The 12,346-nt window shown below is 35.1% G+C and overlaps 3 protein-coding genes across 3 annotated transcripts; all 3 read right to left on the bottom strand.

Annotated features, from left to right (window-relative positions):
* Positions 1 to 71: 71 nt before the first annotated feature.
* LOC145223979 (CD82 antigen-like) lies at positions 72 to 2,336 on the bottom strand. The gene is made up of 9 exons (XM_080090426.1): positions 2,308 to 2,336; positions 2,167 to 2,254; positions 1,328 to 1,537; positions 1,190 to 1,264; positions 731 to 838; positions 548 to 665; positions 380 to 486; positions 224 to 307; positions 72 to 164 (listed from the first exon to the last, which is right to left on the bottom strand). Exons 1-9 carry the CDS (start codon positions 2,334 to 2,336, stop codon positions 72 to 74), a joined length of 912 nt encoding a protein of 303 aa, XP_079946552.1.
* A 255-nt stretch (positions 2,337 to 2,591) lies between these two features.
* Positions 2,592 to 4,925, bottom strand: LOC145203109 (uncharacterized). The gene is made up of 4 exons (XM_080075833.1): positions 4,739 to 4,925; positions 4,116 to 4,342; positions 3,206 to 3,334; positions 2,592 to 3,000 (listed from the first exon to the last, which is right to left on the bottom strand). Exons 1-4 carry the CDS (start codon positions 4,785 to 4,787, stop codon positions 2,602 to 2,604), a joined length of 804 nt encoding a protein of 267 aa, XP_079931959.1. The 5' UTR covers positions 4,788 to 4,925; the 3' UTR covers positions 2,592 to 2,601.
* Positions 4,926 to 10,081: 5,156 nt separating this feature from the next.
* On the bottom strand, positions 10,082 to 12,300 carry LOC145223976 (N-alpha-acetyltransferase 20-like). The gene is made up of 4 exons (XM_080090394.1): positions 12,204 to 12,300; positions 11,901 to 12,124; positions 11,145 to 11,356; positions 10,082 to 10,583 (listed from the first exon to the last, which is right to left on the bottom strand). The coding sequence occupies exons 2-4, from the start codon at positions 12,078 to 12,080 to the stop codon at positions 10,439 to 10,441; spliced, it is 537 nt and encodes a 178-aa protein (XP_079946520.1). The 5' UTR covers positions 12,081 to 12,124; positions 12,204 to 12,300; the 3' UTR covers positions 10,082 to 10,438.
* Between the last annotated feature and the right edge of the window lie 46 nt (positions 12,301 to 12,346).

The following is a 12,346-nucleotide window of genomic DNA, read 5'->3' as shown; positions in this document are numbered from 1 at the left end:
CAAATCTTGTGTTTTTTTTAAAAAAAAATTGTTTAATAAAATATAGCATAATTACAACAAAAATGATTATTTTAAACTTCAAAGGAGAATTTTGTTGCTATGGAAACGTTGTCGTCGAATTGAAGAGCGGCTTCCAACTGGCGAACCGTGACAAAGTGAATTACCTAAAAAACAATAGAAGCACTAGAAAGGGTTGCAAAATCTATGATACACCAAATATTACTTCAATCACTGCAAGGATGGCCGCTAGAACTGTAACAAGCACCAAATTCTTGGACAAAAATGTTTGTACTTTGTCTTTACAACCCTGTGCAAGAAAAAAGGCAAAGTAAAATAAAAAAACAACATGACGTAATGAATATTGCACTGATTTACTGACGTCACTAAACCGAGCTGGATTAAGATTTCTATTGGTTTTACACGAATCAATGTCAACATATTTTCCGTCCGAGCTTTTCACGCAGCAGCTTCTGGGCCAAACTGTCACTAAATTGAAGACAGGATTCTTAAAAAATATCAAATAAAAAAAGGAAATCAATGTCTTTACCGTTTAAATTTCGCCAGAACTTTGCCCCCTTTAAACCGACATGATCGTTAGAATTTTTAAGCTCAGCTGATTCGTAGTCAAGGTGACCACCAGGAGTTGCTATACCACAACATTTTAGCTGTAAAAAAAACAGACAACTTCATAGGATTGAATTTTCCTTAATGTCCACGTCACAGTTCCTACGTCACTTTGGATACGATTCCAGAAATTTGAAACATGGTCTGTAGCATTTTCTCCATTGTACGAGTAGATGAAGGTGGTGCTAAGTTGGCGCGACATATCTGCTTTTACCTGCGTTTTAAGTTTATTGAAAACAAATTAATGGCTATATTCTATCAAAGTAACCATTCCTGCACACTTACTGATAAGGCCTGTTTTTCAACAGTGAAATATACATTTCTAATTAATTTTTTTTAGCAATTTACAAAAATGCTTTGTATCCTTTTTTATGAAACAGTCTAAACATACAAGTGATTCTTTAACGTTCCATTGTGTGTGGGAGATTTCTTACATACGACAGTGTTTTAGCTTTCTGTACACTTGGCAGTATGTTTATGTAAATTTAGTACCTTTTCAACCTAAATTTGAATACGCAACATTTACAAACCAAATACACAGAAAAGGTGGACAAAAATCTCATACCTTTGCATCCAGCCATATTCCCAATCCAAAGACTGAGATAAGTAAAACGAAAAGCACAACAAGGAAAAGAAAAAACTGCAAACCAAAAAACATGTTACCACTCTTACAACCGGTAAAAAACAAACAAATTGAATTTACCATTCCCAGCATATATTTACTGTTTGATACTGCACCCGCACACCCAATCACTGATAGTAGCACTGTGGCGCCCCCAGCGGCCATTATCACCAGAGTTGACGTCATAATGTAGTGGTACGTTGATGACGTTGTTGTATGTGTAATAAAGTTGTCGTTTGCTGGAACCCAACGTAACCAGACTCCCAAACACAACAATAGCATGCCCAAAGTCTAAAAACAATATTGTAATGTTAGTTTGTTACCTTCACAATAGCAAAGGATTTCAGTGAGTTTCGTGCGGTCAACGATACTAATGCAATTTTCATCATTTTGCTCCTTAGTGTTCGTTGTATTCATTACGTTAGGCCTATTATGTTTTCATGACCAAAAGAGGACATGTTGTCAAAAATTTATGCTTCAACTTTTCAACAAATATTTGACGAATTTTTCCAAATAGTGAATATTGATTTCAACGAACACTTAAAAATACAACACAAAGTTTGTTACGGGTTCACAAAGATGTTATTAAACTAGTGGTGCATTAAATTGTTTTGTTATGCTTTGTTACAATTGAACAGATTAATTAAACAAATGTAAAAAAGAAACATTTTGGGATTGAATAAAAGTAGATTAAATAAAAAAGAAAAATATTGGCAGAAAAAAATTTTTTCATTAAAAAATAGGGCATGTCTCTCGAAAACAGAATGTATTGTGGTAGGCCTGCATAACGTTGACTGTTCATAGTAAGTCTTATTTAAATATTTAAACAGTTGGCTGCACAAACTTGTTCAAAGAACTTTTTTCCGGAAAATTCATGTAACGATTTTTAGCTCTAGCACTTTTGCCTGCTAAATACTTACAAAAAATAAGACATTTGAGACAACTAGTGCGTATCTGGCACAACTAACGCGTCCGTCTCCCGGTGATCGTTTGATCAATGAAGTATCGCTGCAAAAATAGACCAGTTTCGTCATAAAATTTAATTTAAATCAACGACATACCTCAAGTAGCTGTCGTTATCTTTTGTCATTTCTCCATTTATAATTGAGGTACCATATTTGCCAAGAATGCTTTTATGTTGCTTATAACGCAATAAATGACACAATTACATCACAATAAACGAGAAAACGTACGGTAACGAAACTTATGTCAAAGGTTTATGCGAAAAATCATCACACAAAATAACAAAACTTATTTTCAAAATATTTGCTGCGCACAAGTTGGCCAAAAAGCGAATTTATTGCTTTTTAAATCAAATACAAACGAACAACAATGTTCCGTAGTGATGTCACATATTATCTCATTGCTCCATTGTATCCGAAAAAAGGATTGGATTGTTCTGCATCGGGAAACAAAAAGTTCAACGGAATTGTCGGTGACGTCATGTTTGGTGACGTTTTCGGTTTCGTCATGTAATTGAAATTTGGCGGAAGAAGCCCCGCGAGTTTCAATGACGTCAGAGACAGAAGATTTGGAGGGAGTCCCATCGATAGCATCGCTGTTATGGCAGCGGTGGGTAAAAGGGGAAAACCCGAGTACGTAATGGGGTGAAACGGGGTCAAACTTCCGGTGCTACTTGATGGGGAGGGGAGGGTCGAATCGTTTGTGACGTCACATACCGAGATTGTTCGCTCATCATCGATGGATGCGGGGTGGACACGTGGTGGCGTGGTTGCAGACATTAAGTCTTCATCCTACAAGCACAAAACGAAATCTTTTATATTATTAAAAAAATAAAAATTAATAAAGAAACAAATAAAGTTATTTGCAATCCCATTTAATTTAATAAAGTTATTTGACTTAAATATTATTTGAAAAAATAACTGCAACGATTGCATACAAAGGGCGTAAACAAATACTTTTTACTTTGTGTTTGAAAAAGTTTTAATTAATACTAACCTTTGATTTGATGATGTAATCCGGTTTGGGAGCGGGAACCACATCAACTTCTGTCAAATCCTGTAAACCTCCAAACTTGCTCAACTTTTCAGACTTTCTCCATTTTGCGCGGCGATTTTGAAACCAAATCTGAGCAAGAAAAAAAAATTAGAACCAACTTAATACAAAAACTCATCATCGCTTAAGAAGCTTGTAGATTTGACGGCGCCGACAAGACGGAGAACTTGCTTGGCGCCTAAATGTCCAGTACAAACTCATATGTTTGCAGACGCTAAAAGTTAATGTAATAACACGAAACATGGGAGCCAATAAACGTAAAGAAAGGGACAGCGGGTATTCTTTTCTGCTGAAAGGTAATTTAGGAGCAACTACTTTGAGTTAAATCATCCGTCAGTCTTTTTAATTGTGTACACGACTATAAACAGCAGAAACGGGTACAGGAACGAGCATTGTTTAAACAAGCAAAACAAAAATTGAATGAAAAGTTTTTTAAATCTACTTAAACGCACAAAAAAAGGATTGTCATGAATCCAGACAAAAACGAAAATCATTATATTATTAGCACAGGGCTTGGCGTTAGTATACTGGGCTAAACTTAAAAACAGAACGGAATTGTTTACGACCCGGCTTCACACTTGGCAATATTTATGTCGAATATTCATTTGGGTAAGTTTAACATAAGGGTCTATTACGGAATATCGGTTAGACCTTGCACATTAGGGTTTGGCCCGCATGATTTAGGCCGCTTACGACTCAGACACTGTGAGCAACGACAGGTATGGATTTACAGTGTGTGCCTTTGTTGTAATTCGACACTTGTATTTTTTAATACACTTAAAAACACAACTTGTGCAAAATTGCGCGATGGCAGAGCCGAAGAAACCTTGTCTTCAGCTATCGGACCACTTACTTGAATTCGCGCCTCAGGAAGGTTGATTTTCGCGGCAAGTTTATCTCTGGTCCCGATGTCTGGATAATGAGTCGTGTTGAAAACTTTTTCAAGCTCACTAATCTGGTAAGGATCAAATGTAGTTCTGGATCGCCTCTTCCCCTTTTGTACACTCGTTGATGTCACAAGGTGCCCTGGCGACGTCATTGCGTCCGGTGTTGATGACGTATCGATCGAATTCAATATTCCTGTGGTTTTAAAATGTAAAATTTTATTGCTGGAGTAGCGTTTTATTTTGCGATTTTTTTTTCAAATTTGTTTCTTATCGCGACGCGTTTGGTTAAAAACATTTTTTGAAAAACTGGAAAAAACTGCAAGTTAAAATCGATCCAGACTTCACAAAAAACCTTAGTATCAGTAAAATAAATATTAACAAAACTCAAAATTCTTTCACTTTTTTCCCAATTAGAATTCAAATTATTTCATAACCCCCAAAAGCACGAAAAAAACAATAATCAGGCCTAAAAACTAAATTGAAACGAAACAACTAAGATCCACTATGCAAACGTCTCATATAGCATCTAAAAGTCTCTAAAAGCATGCACCTAAAAGTTTCAGTTTTGTTCAAAAATAACAATTTTCACCTCTAGTATCAACGAACGCTGAAAACTTTCTGGAATCTTCGCAATTCATTGTTTAGCTTTCTCTCTGCTCAACTTTGTCGTTTGCCTCCCTTCATATGGATTCCCTCTGTTTTATGGGGTCTTTGTTTGCTCATTGTGTGATCACAAATCATAAATCACTAGGCCTGTGTGACGACATAAGCAACCTTTCATTCTGGTTCTATACTCGCCCGAGAGACAATCGCTGGATTCCAAAACAAGATGGTGGAAATTTTTTTCGACAGTCAATAACGAAAGTAATGATTGTTATTATTTATTTTTTTAGAAATGTCGAAATAGAAAAGGTATTTCCAAAAATACAAAACTAAGGTGTTTTTTTAATACATGTTTCTTTTATATTTTAAACGGAAATGTTGACATAATTACAAAAAATGTTTTAAACATTTTATACACTTTCGCATTTGTTAAGAAGAATTTAACAAATACCCGCATGATTGAACGTAAAAAGCGACATACTTTGTTTTTAACCATTTTGGCTAATCATCATGCTATTACCTATGACATTATACATAATAGAACCAGGCACACGATCTATGCTATTTTAGGAGAGAGTTGTGTGGTACAAAAATGTAGGCTATTGTTTAGTTTCAAAATAAATACCTGGAATATTATTATGAAACCGTCTTGAAAACATTGGAAACAAAACTATTTTTGAAACTGACATTTCTTAATGCAAAGATTACTGCAATAAAACGCATTTGCTTGTATTGTCTCAAAGTCTCTGAAAACAAAAAAATAAAAAACAATGTTTATTTTATTGGTTGTTTGGGATTTTTTAACTGATTTACAAAAATGCCTCAAAACAAATTTGAAAAACTGTTTTTTTTTGCTAAACCCAAAAAATAGAAAAGAACTGGATTGACAAGCAATGGGTTGGGCAACTTTTATCTCAACAGATAAAAGAATTGAGAAAAAGTTGATTTATCGCTGATTGAAACAAGGTTATTAAATCAAGTTGTGTTCTAGAGTTGTCTCAAGAAGAGCGGCATTTTCATCTGAAGCTTCCGCGAAGCCATCTCTCTAGTCATGGGAAAAATAAAGCCCTGTTACCTAGCAACGGCGCGCGATACGGTTGCCCCACTAATTTGATTAGGGATTTATATTATTTACGGCAACATTTGTCCACATATTTGCTTTGATAGCACACAGCGCATATAGCTTACGGATGTCATCGAAAATATTCGTAATGTCCACGACTAAATCAACCCCGCTAAAAAGCCACAAATAAAATCGAAATGACATGTTTCCAAATAGTATACAGGTCATTTTGTTTGTTACATACAGTATCATTGTAAATGTGTTTCATTTTAAAATGGATTCCCTTAACGACTGTTACGACATATACTGAATTGTTTTTTAATGTGACGTAACAATCCGAAGGGCTAATTTTGTTCCATTATTGATTTTACAAGTAAATAAATGTGATGTGCACGTTTCAAACCATAAAAAGATATTTGTTTTGGGCAGAAATTTGACAAACAAACCTAAATGCTGTTATGGCTGATTAAATTTGTTGAAACCTTCTTGTGAATGCACATTATACACAGAATATATGTTTCAATTTTTTGTTTACTTTTGTTACATTTCAATAACTTTTGCGAGGCTCAGCAATTACGATGCAAAGTCCTCATTATCATGCAGGAAAACAAAGCTCATTATGACGTCACATAGGCGCTGATTCCCGTGGGAAAGTGCGAAAAGTTATCACCAGGCAACGGTATATTACGCTGTAATGATGCGACTACAAGTTTGTGTGCATTGCGGAAGGACAGATGATTGAATTGGCAAATGTTCGAAATTTCATTATCCCATGTCATATAATTAGCGTTTGACAAAGTTGTTCAAGTCCAGACAAGCCATCGTTGGTTTGATGTTACTGGCATCTTGGAATATACGAGTCATTATTTGTAAGCTTGTTAATATCCATGCTGGGGCAATCAATTAGTCCGCAAATTGATGAATTCAATGTAATAATGAAATTCCACAATGCTGTAATCAACCCAGAATAACTTTACCGCTGCTTGTTGCGTTATGATGAGAAACAACGTTGCGACAAAGTTTCTGCTGTTTCAAGCAATTTATAAGCCAACTCTGGATAATCATTTATTGTCCGTTGGGCAAATGGTATAAACATAAAATTAGAGTTAATCACAGTTGTTACTGATTTGAGTTCTATTAAAACATAACCTTTGGCTTTAAGGCAGTTTGCATTTACCTGTACCAACGAATCGGAATACGTCGGCCAAGTTTACCAATGTTTTAATCGTCGCACAATAATATCAGGACCCTGGTTTAGTGTGAAACGTCGATACTAATGTTTGTCAGTGATTGTGTGTACTCATTCATTAGTGACGTTGTTCCATGCGTCATATTACGATTTTGTCGTCATAAAGCTGGACTTATGAGTTGTGAAAATGTTAATTTCGCAAACATAGTAAATTTAAAAGCTTATAAAAGACGAGTTTTACACATCAATTGTAGTAATTGTCGCCATAAGAAAAATATTTAGAGGCGGTTTTGGTTCATATGAAATTTTGATGAGTGGTTTTTAACCAGAAGCATTCGCACACCTAGGATCTGTTCTAAATGATGCAATGATGCTAAATGTTAGGTATAGTTTGTAATAATTAGCCTACTTTCGACAAATAAAATTTAAAGAACAATTGGTTTAGGATTGAACAAGTAAAGTTAATTGAAACATGTGACACTAAAACAAATAAACGTCAATTCCTAAGTTGATTTAAACCTTGACCAAATTTCCAACATGTCAACGAACTTTGCCACAACCCCTAGAAAGTATAACAATACACTAGTTTTACGTGGTTTTTACGAGGTTTTGGAAGCGTTACGACCAATTTAACGACAAAAATAACACTGCGATGCCAAAGCAAAATGGGTGGAAAATCTAATCAGCTCGCAATTTTAACGACTTTGTGATGAACTGAGCTACGTTCGGCGAAACGGACATTACAGCAGGTAATTATAGAGCAATCAACTCGTAAAAATCTTGCGTTTGTGGTGTTTGGCATGTAGCTATTTGCTATGCAGTAAGTCATGCCTTAACTCGCCCAACCTGCATTAAATAGCAAAAAGCCTGGAATTACCCACCTTTCATGTCTATTTTAGCAGTTTTTTTACCCACAAATAGAATCATAACAGTAGTTGCTTGAGTAATTTGTCAAACATTTCTGAAAAAGGTCACAGAATGATGGTCATTTTGCTTGTTATAACTTATGTTTCGCATGCTTTAGCATAGTAAACAACGTTTAACGGCCAATCACGAGAAAGTCATGAAACCTTTTCCCCTCGTAAACGCAATTACGATAGTATTTTTTGCCTTAACGAGGCAATTAAATTATCCTTATTTCACCTACGTTGGACATTTTACGATGAAAACCTTGTTTGCATGAAGATTGCAACTTTGTTTTCGGTGACGACCGCACCAGCTTCTCAACTCTCATAAATCTGTTAATTATAATCCAAAACCAAACAACATTTTTGTTCTGCGGATGAACCAAGGTCAGCGGGTAAATAGGAACAATGAAAACGTTCTGTTCACATAAAGGGCATTATGACGAACCTAATATATAGGCTACTGTGTGATTCACATAAACTGTTATGCAGGAATGCACGACCTGTGACCGTTAAAATGTACATAAGCATGCAATGCGGCCGTGATTTGATTAAAACTCTTTTGCTAGCCTAAAAAATGATCTGAATCAGTGGTTCCCAACCTTTTTATCACATTCCTCCCTTTGCCCATTTTCGAACTATTCATTCCTCCCCATAAGACGAAAAACAAATATAACATAAAAAATTATAGCAATTTGAATTAGACCTTATAATTAGGGATGTCCATTTTAGAATCCTTTACAAATATTCTGTAACATTTTTACAAATATCCCTGAAATGATAAAATTCCTCCCTAGGGGGGGGAATGCCTCCCCAGTTGGGAACCACTGATCTGAATAGATTTTCTGCGGCTGGGAAGATATAGAGTTATAGACCTACTTTTACAGGCCTTCTAGACGTAATAAGACTGTTTTGCAGCCTAATTGTTTGCAAACAATGCAAAATAAACCGGCAAGAAACATCGTTAAAATATGCGTTTTATTGAGCGAAGAGGTAAGTTTTTGTAAAATATTGTTATAATTTTGGTGCGAAAACAAACACGGAAACATGTTTTCGCGACATTGTTGTAAACAGAATAAGTTTTGCTACTTTTGTCCAAATCTAAACCATTTGGTTCGAAGCGAAGAAAGTTTGAAAGACGCTGAATTTCATTCTTAAATAGCCACGATTCGTAACACTTCTTGTTACGAAACCATGTTTTCGTCGCCTAATATCAAATCTGTATTTGAACGAACCTTTTTTGCCAGCACAAAGGCTAGCGCTTGGAGGAAAGATATGCTTGCGCCGCTTAAGGAGTTCCACCTTGAAACACTTGTACTCGACCGGCACCACGCGGACGCTTTAATTTTACTGCAGTACCGTAATTTTGATAACCGATACTCTTTTGCCGAGTAGCTACTGCAGCTTTACTGGTATGCCCTTCAGTTTGGTATTGTTTAAGCGTATTTACCACTACCAGGTCGAAGCTGACTAGGTACTTCAAAACACGTAAACTATGACTAGCAAAAATAAAAAAACTTTGGGTAAACGCAATACATTCCAATAATCCCGACATGAATATGCAATCTGTCCTCAAATAGGCGATTAACCTTTATATTTTAAATTCAAATGCTTATTTCAGAGCAGGCCTAGATGGCGTGTTTTCCATTTTTGTAGTCCAAGAAAGTAACAGATTTAGTGGCAGTGCCTGAAATAAATTGCGTTTCTTTAACCTAGCCAATATATTGATTGTGCGTTATATTTTAAGAAAATTTCGTGAATCGCACGGTTTGAATAATACACGACTAGTTGTATTATAGTCAGCTTGTGCATATTGCCTATTATGGAGTAGATCATTTTTTCGCTGTGTCCTGTGGTTTTCATACCACACTATCACTATATGATAGTTTTTGTTACCTACAATAATTTACGTATTATGTTAGCGTATTTGGATTCCATGTAACTCACGCATCATCGATCTGATTTATAAATCTCTTACCAGATACCACGGATTTTCATTGAATAAATCAATTGTAAAGATATCGTTTAAGCCCTTTTTGACTCGGGCAGCAACCATGGAAAGAAACAAAAAGCTCTGATAGGGACTCTGCTCGAATAAGATCTGCTAAAAAACTAAAAAATATGAGGTCTGCCTTTTTTCATACAATTGAAACAAGTCCAACAGGAACCCTAGACAAGAAAAAGGTAATTTTTTCGTGACAAACATACATTTGTTTGTAAAAGACACAGTCTCAAAATTAAACATGGATTTTCAACATCCACCAAAAACCACTTCACTTTATAGATCAATTTAAATTCTGCAGAAACAAAACATAGCAGCAAATATCCAAACAAAAGTGCAATATTTCCAAACACATCCTTGCTCCTTTTGATCAAATTTGCTGTTTCTTCTTGGATGAGTTCAACAGGTTTTGTGAAATACGTTGCAAAATTGATTTAGTTTAAGTAAACTGACAGTGTATATAGACACAGTATATTAGTAAGAACAAAATAGGGTGACCAGTTTGAACACAAGCCACCCTAGTTTTGTTATGGTGCAATTTCATCTGGTGTTATGACTGCTTTTTCAGGTATAGTGGATGTTTTATTGATATCCCACACTGTTGCTTTTCTCATATCATAAGCATCTTCATTTGAATCCTCATTTGCAGATGAGTAATAATCCAGAACAGTCCTAGATGGAGAAAAGTTCATAAGTTAAGTACATTTTTTTCCGCCAAGACACACAACACAGTTAAAGATTGAATATACAGGCAAAGTTGATTAATCGCATAATCCACTTGATTGCATAAAAAAGCTTGCAAATTGGTTATGCATTTACCAGATTTGTTTCTACTATATTTTAATTAATTTGAATCCAACACTTTTTTCTGCAAACAAGTGGAGCTTTGTAAATACAATTTGTTTCACAAAACAAATTCAAGCGTAAGAATATTTAAATACCCAACACAGGAAAAAAGTTTAAAAGTTAAGTTTTGTAATATGGTGAAATCATATATACCAAGCTTTTAACAACATGGTTTTTAAGGCAAATGCAAAATCTTTGATTATAGTGGCTTCCTCAGCTGTTTTTACAACCACAAATGTTTTAATCATATCCTGTGATTTAGTAAATACATCATTACATTAGGATTCCTTGAAAAAATAAGTGGAAAAAGATGACATTGTTTCAAGTTTAATTTTAAGGCGACATTCAGTACTCCAAAAGCAAATAAACACAAAAAGCAAATCATACCTATAAATGACGTATCCCAACTTTTTGTACATTTTGAAAGCAACTTGATTGGATTTTCTCACATACAAATCAACAAATATTGCTCGCTTTTTCTCAGACACTTCTTCCAATTTAGACATAAGGGATGCAGCAAGATGTAATCTCCTGTATTCTCCAGACACAGATAAAGCTGTTACATGTCCATGCCAGTTTTCTGATGTACGCCCTTCGACCTTTGCGAAAGTATGTATGTTAGATCAAAAAGGCTTCTATGATGAACAAAAATAGTTGAATAAACCAAAAAAAGGTCAGAAACATCAGTTCAAATAACATTGCAGCTGGTAACGTACAACTGCTGTTGAGTTGAGTTTATTTCGCTTCGTGAAAGAAATTAGCAACAAACGCACTTAAACAATCACCAAGCAGGAAATAGCTGCAATGTTGGAATGGTTTGGAGCACAAAAAATATGTCACAATTGGTGGATAATGGCTAAATGCATTGCAGCTACACGGAATTAAAAAATAGCTACACAGTGTTATGTGGTGTGCTGGGAGCTCACATCTCACAAGAACAAAACTGCCTATAAAACCAATTAACAATAATTATTGTAACACATAGGAAGTATTTCATACAGACAAAATACAGATAATATTGTTTAAAAACAATTAATGGTGACAGTACAATTTAGTTTACAGTAACAATTAGTTTTCGCAAAAAAACCTTGTCTAAAAAAAAATTAACAATCAAACAAGTTGGCTAACATGCTATATTTTTACCTTTCCCATTATATATCCCATCATTTCGCCGGTTGGCGCTTCAGCTACCATAAAATATTCCGGCCATTTTGCAAGATATTGAAGGTAAAAACCAATTGCATAAGTTTCCGTCAATGGGTCGAGATTTACCCGATTAAACCTCAGCATATCCTGACAAGTGAAAGGTCGATACAACGTCATGATGCAATGGAATTTATCCTTGCTTCGAAACAAATACAAGACGCCTGTAAAGCAATAAAGTTATTGCAAACAACTTAACCATTTCCAAAATTCGCGTAATCGGGAAAACAGCAAATCACTTACCGTATGTTTGGAATGGATGACCGAAAAGTAGGTGTACTGAGGTCTAAGGTTTGAATTTTGAAACATTAGGAGGAAAATACAATCTACCTTATTTAATTTGTGACTTGTTTGAACGTGAAGATTTTATAAAAATATAACTGAAG

This window comes from Phallusia mammillata, chromosome 1 (genome assembly GCF_965637545.1).
Source record: "Phallusia mammillata chromosome 1, kaPhaMamm4.hap1.1, whole genome shotgun sequence".
Classification (NCBI taxonomy): domain Eukaryota; kingdom Metazoa; phylum Chordata; class Ascidiacea; order Phlebobranchia; family Ascidiidae; genus Phallusia; species Phallusia mammillata.
Note: the sequence above shows the minus strand (reverse complement) of the source record. Positions and strands in the feature narration are given on the sequence as shown.

Bases quoted from the DNA above. Each gene is read 5' to 3' on its own strand.
- LOC145203109 (XM_080075833.1), bottom strand. From the start codon at position 4,787: ATGAATTGCGAAGATTCCAGAAAGTTTTCAGCGTTCGTTGATACTAGA. The intron at 3,335-4,115 runs GTAAGTGGTCCG...TTTCTTGCTCAG, and splicing joins TTCCTGAGGCGCGAATTCAA to ATTTGGTTTCAAAATCGCCG. The intron at 3,001-3,205 runs GTTAGTATTAAT...TTGTGCTTGTAG, and splicing joins ATTACATCATCAAATCAAAG to GATGAAGACTTAATGTCTGC.
- LOC145223979 (XM_080090426.1), bottom strand. From the start codon at position 2,336: ATGACAAAAGATAACGACAGCTACTTGAG. The intron at 2,255-2,307 runs GTATGTCGTTGA...CTATTTTTGCAG, and splicing joins GATAACGACAGCTACTTGAG to CGATACTTCATTGATCAAAC. The intron at 308-379 runs GTCAGTAAATCA...TTTCTTGCACAG, and splicing joins ATCCAGCTCGGTTTAGTGAC to GGTTGTAAAGACAAAGTACA.
- LOC145223976 (XM_080090394.1), bottom strand. From the start codon at position 12,080: ATGACGTTGTATCGACCTTTCACTTGTCAGGATATGCTGAGGTTTAAT. The intron at 11,357-11,900 runs GTAAAAATATAG...ACTTTCGCAAAG, and splicing joins TGGGATATATAATGGGAAAG to GTCGAAGGGCGTACATCAGA. The intron at 10,584-11,144 runs GTATGATTTGCT...TTCTCCATCTAG, and splicing joins TTGGGATACGTCATTTATAG to GACTGTTCTGGATTATTACT.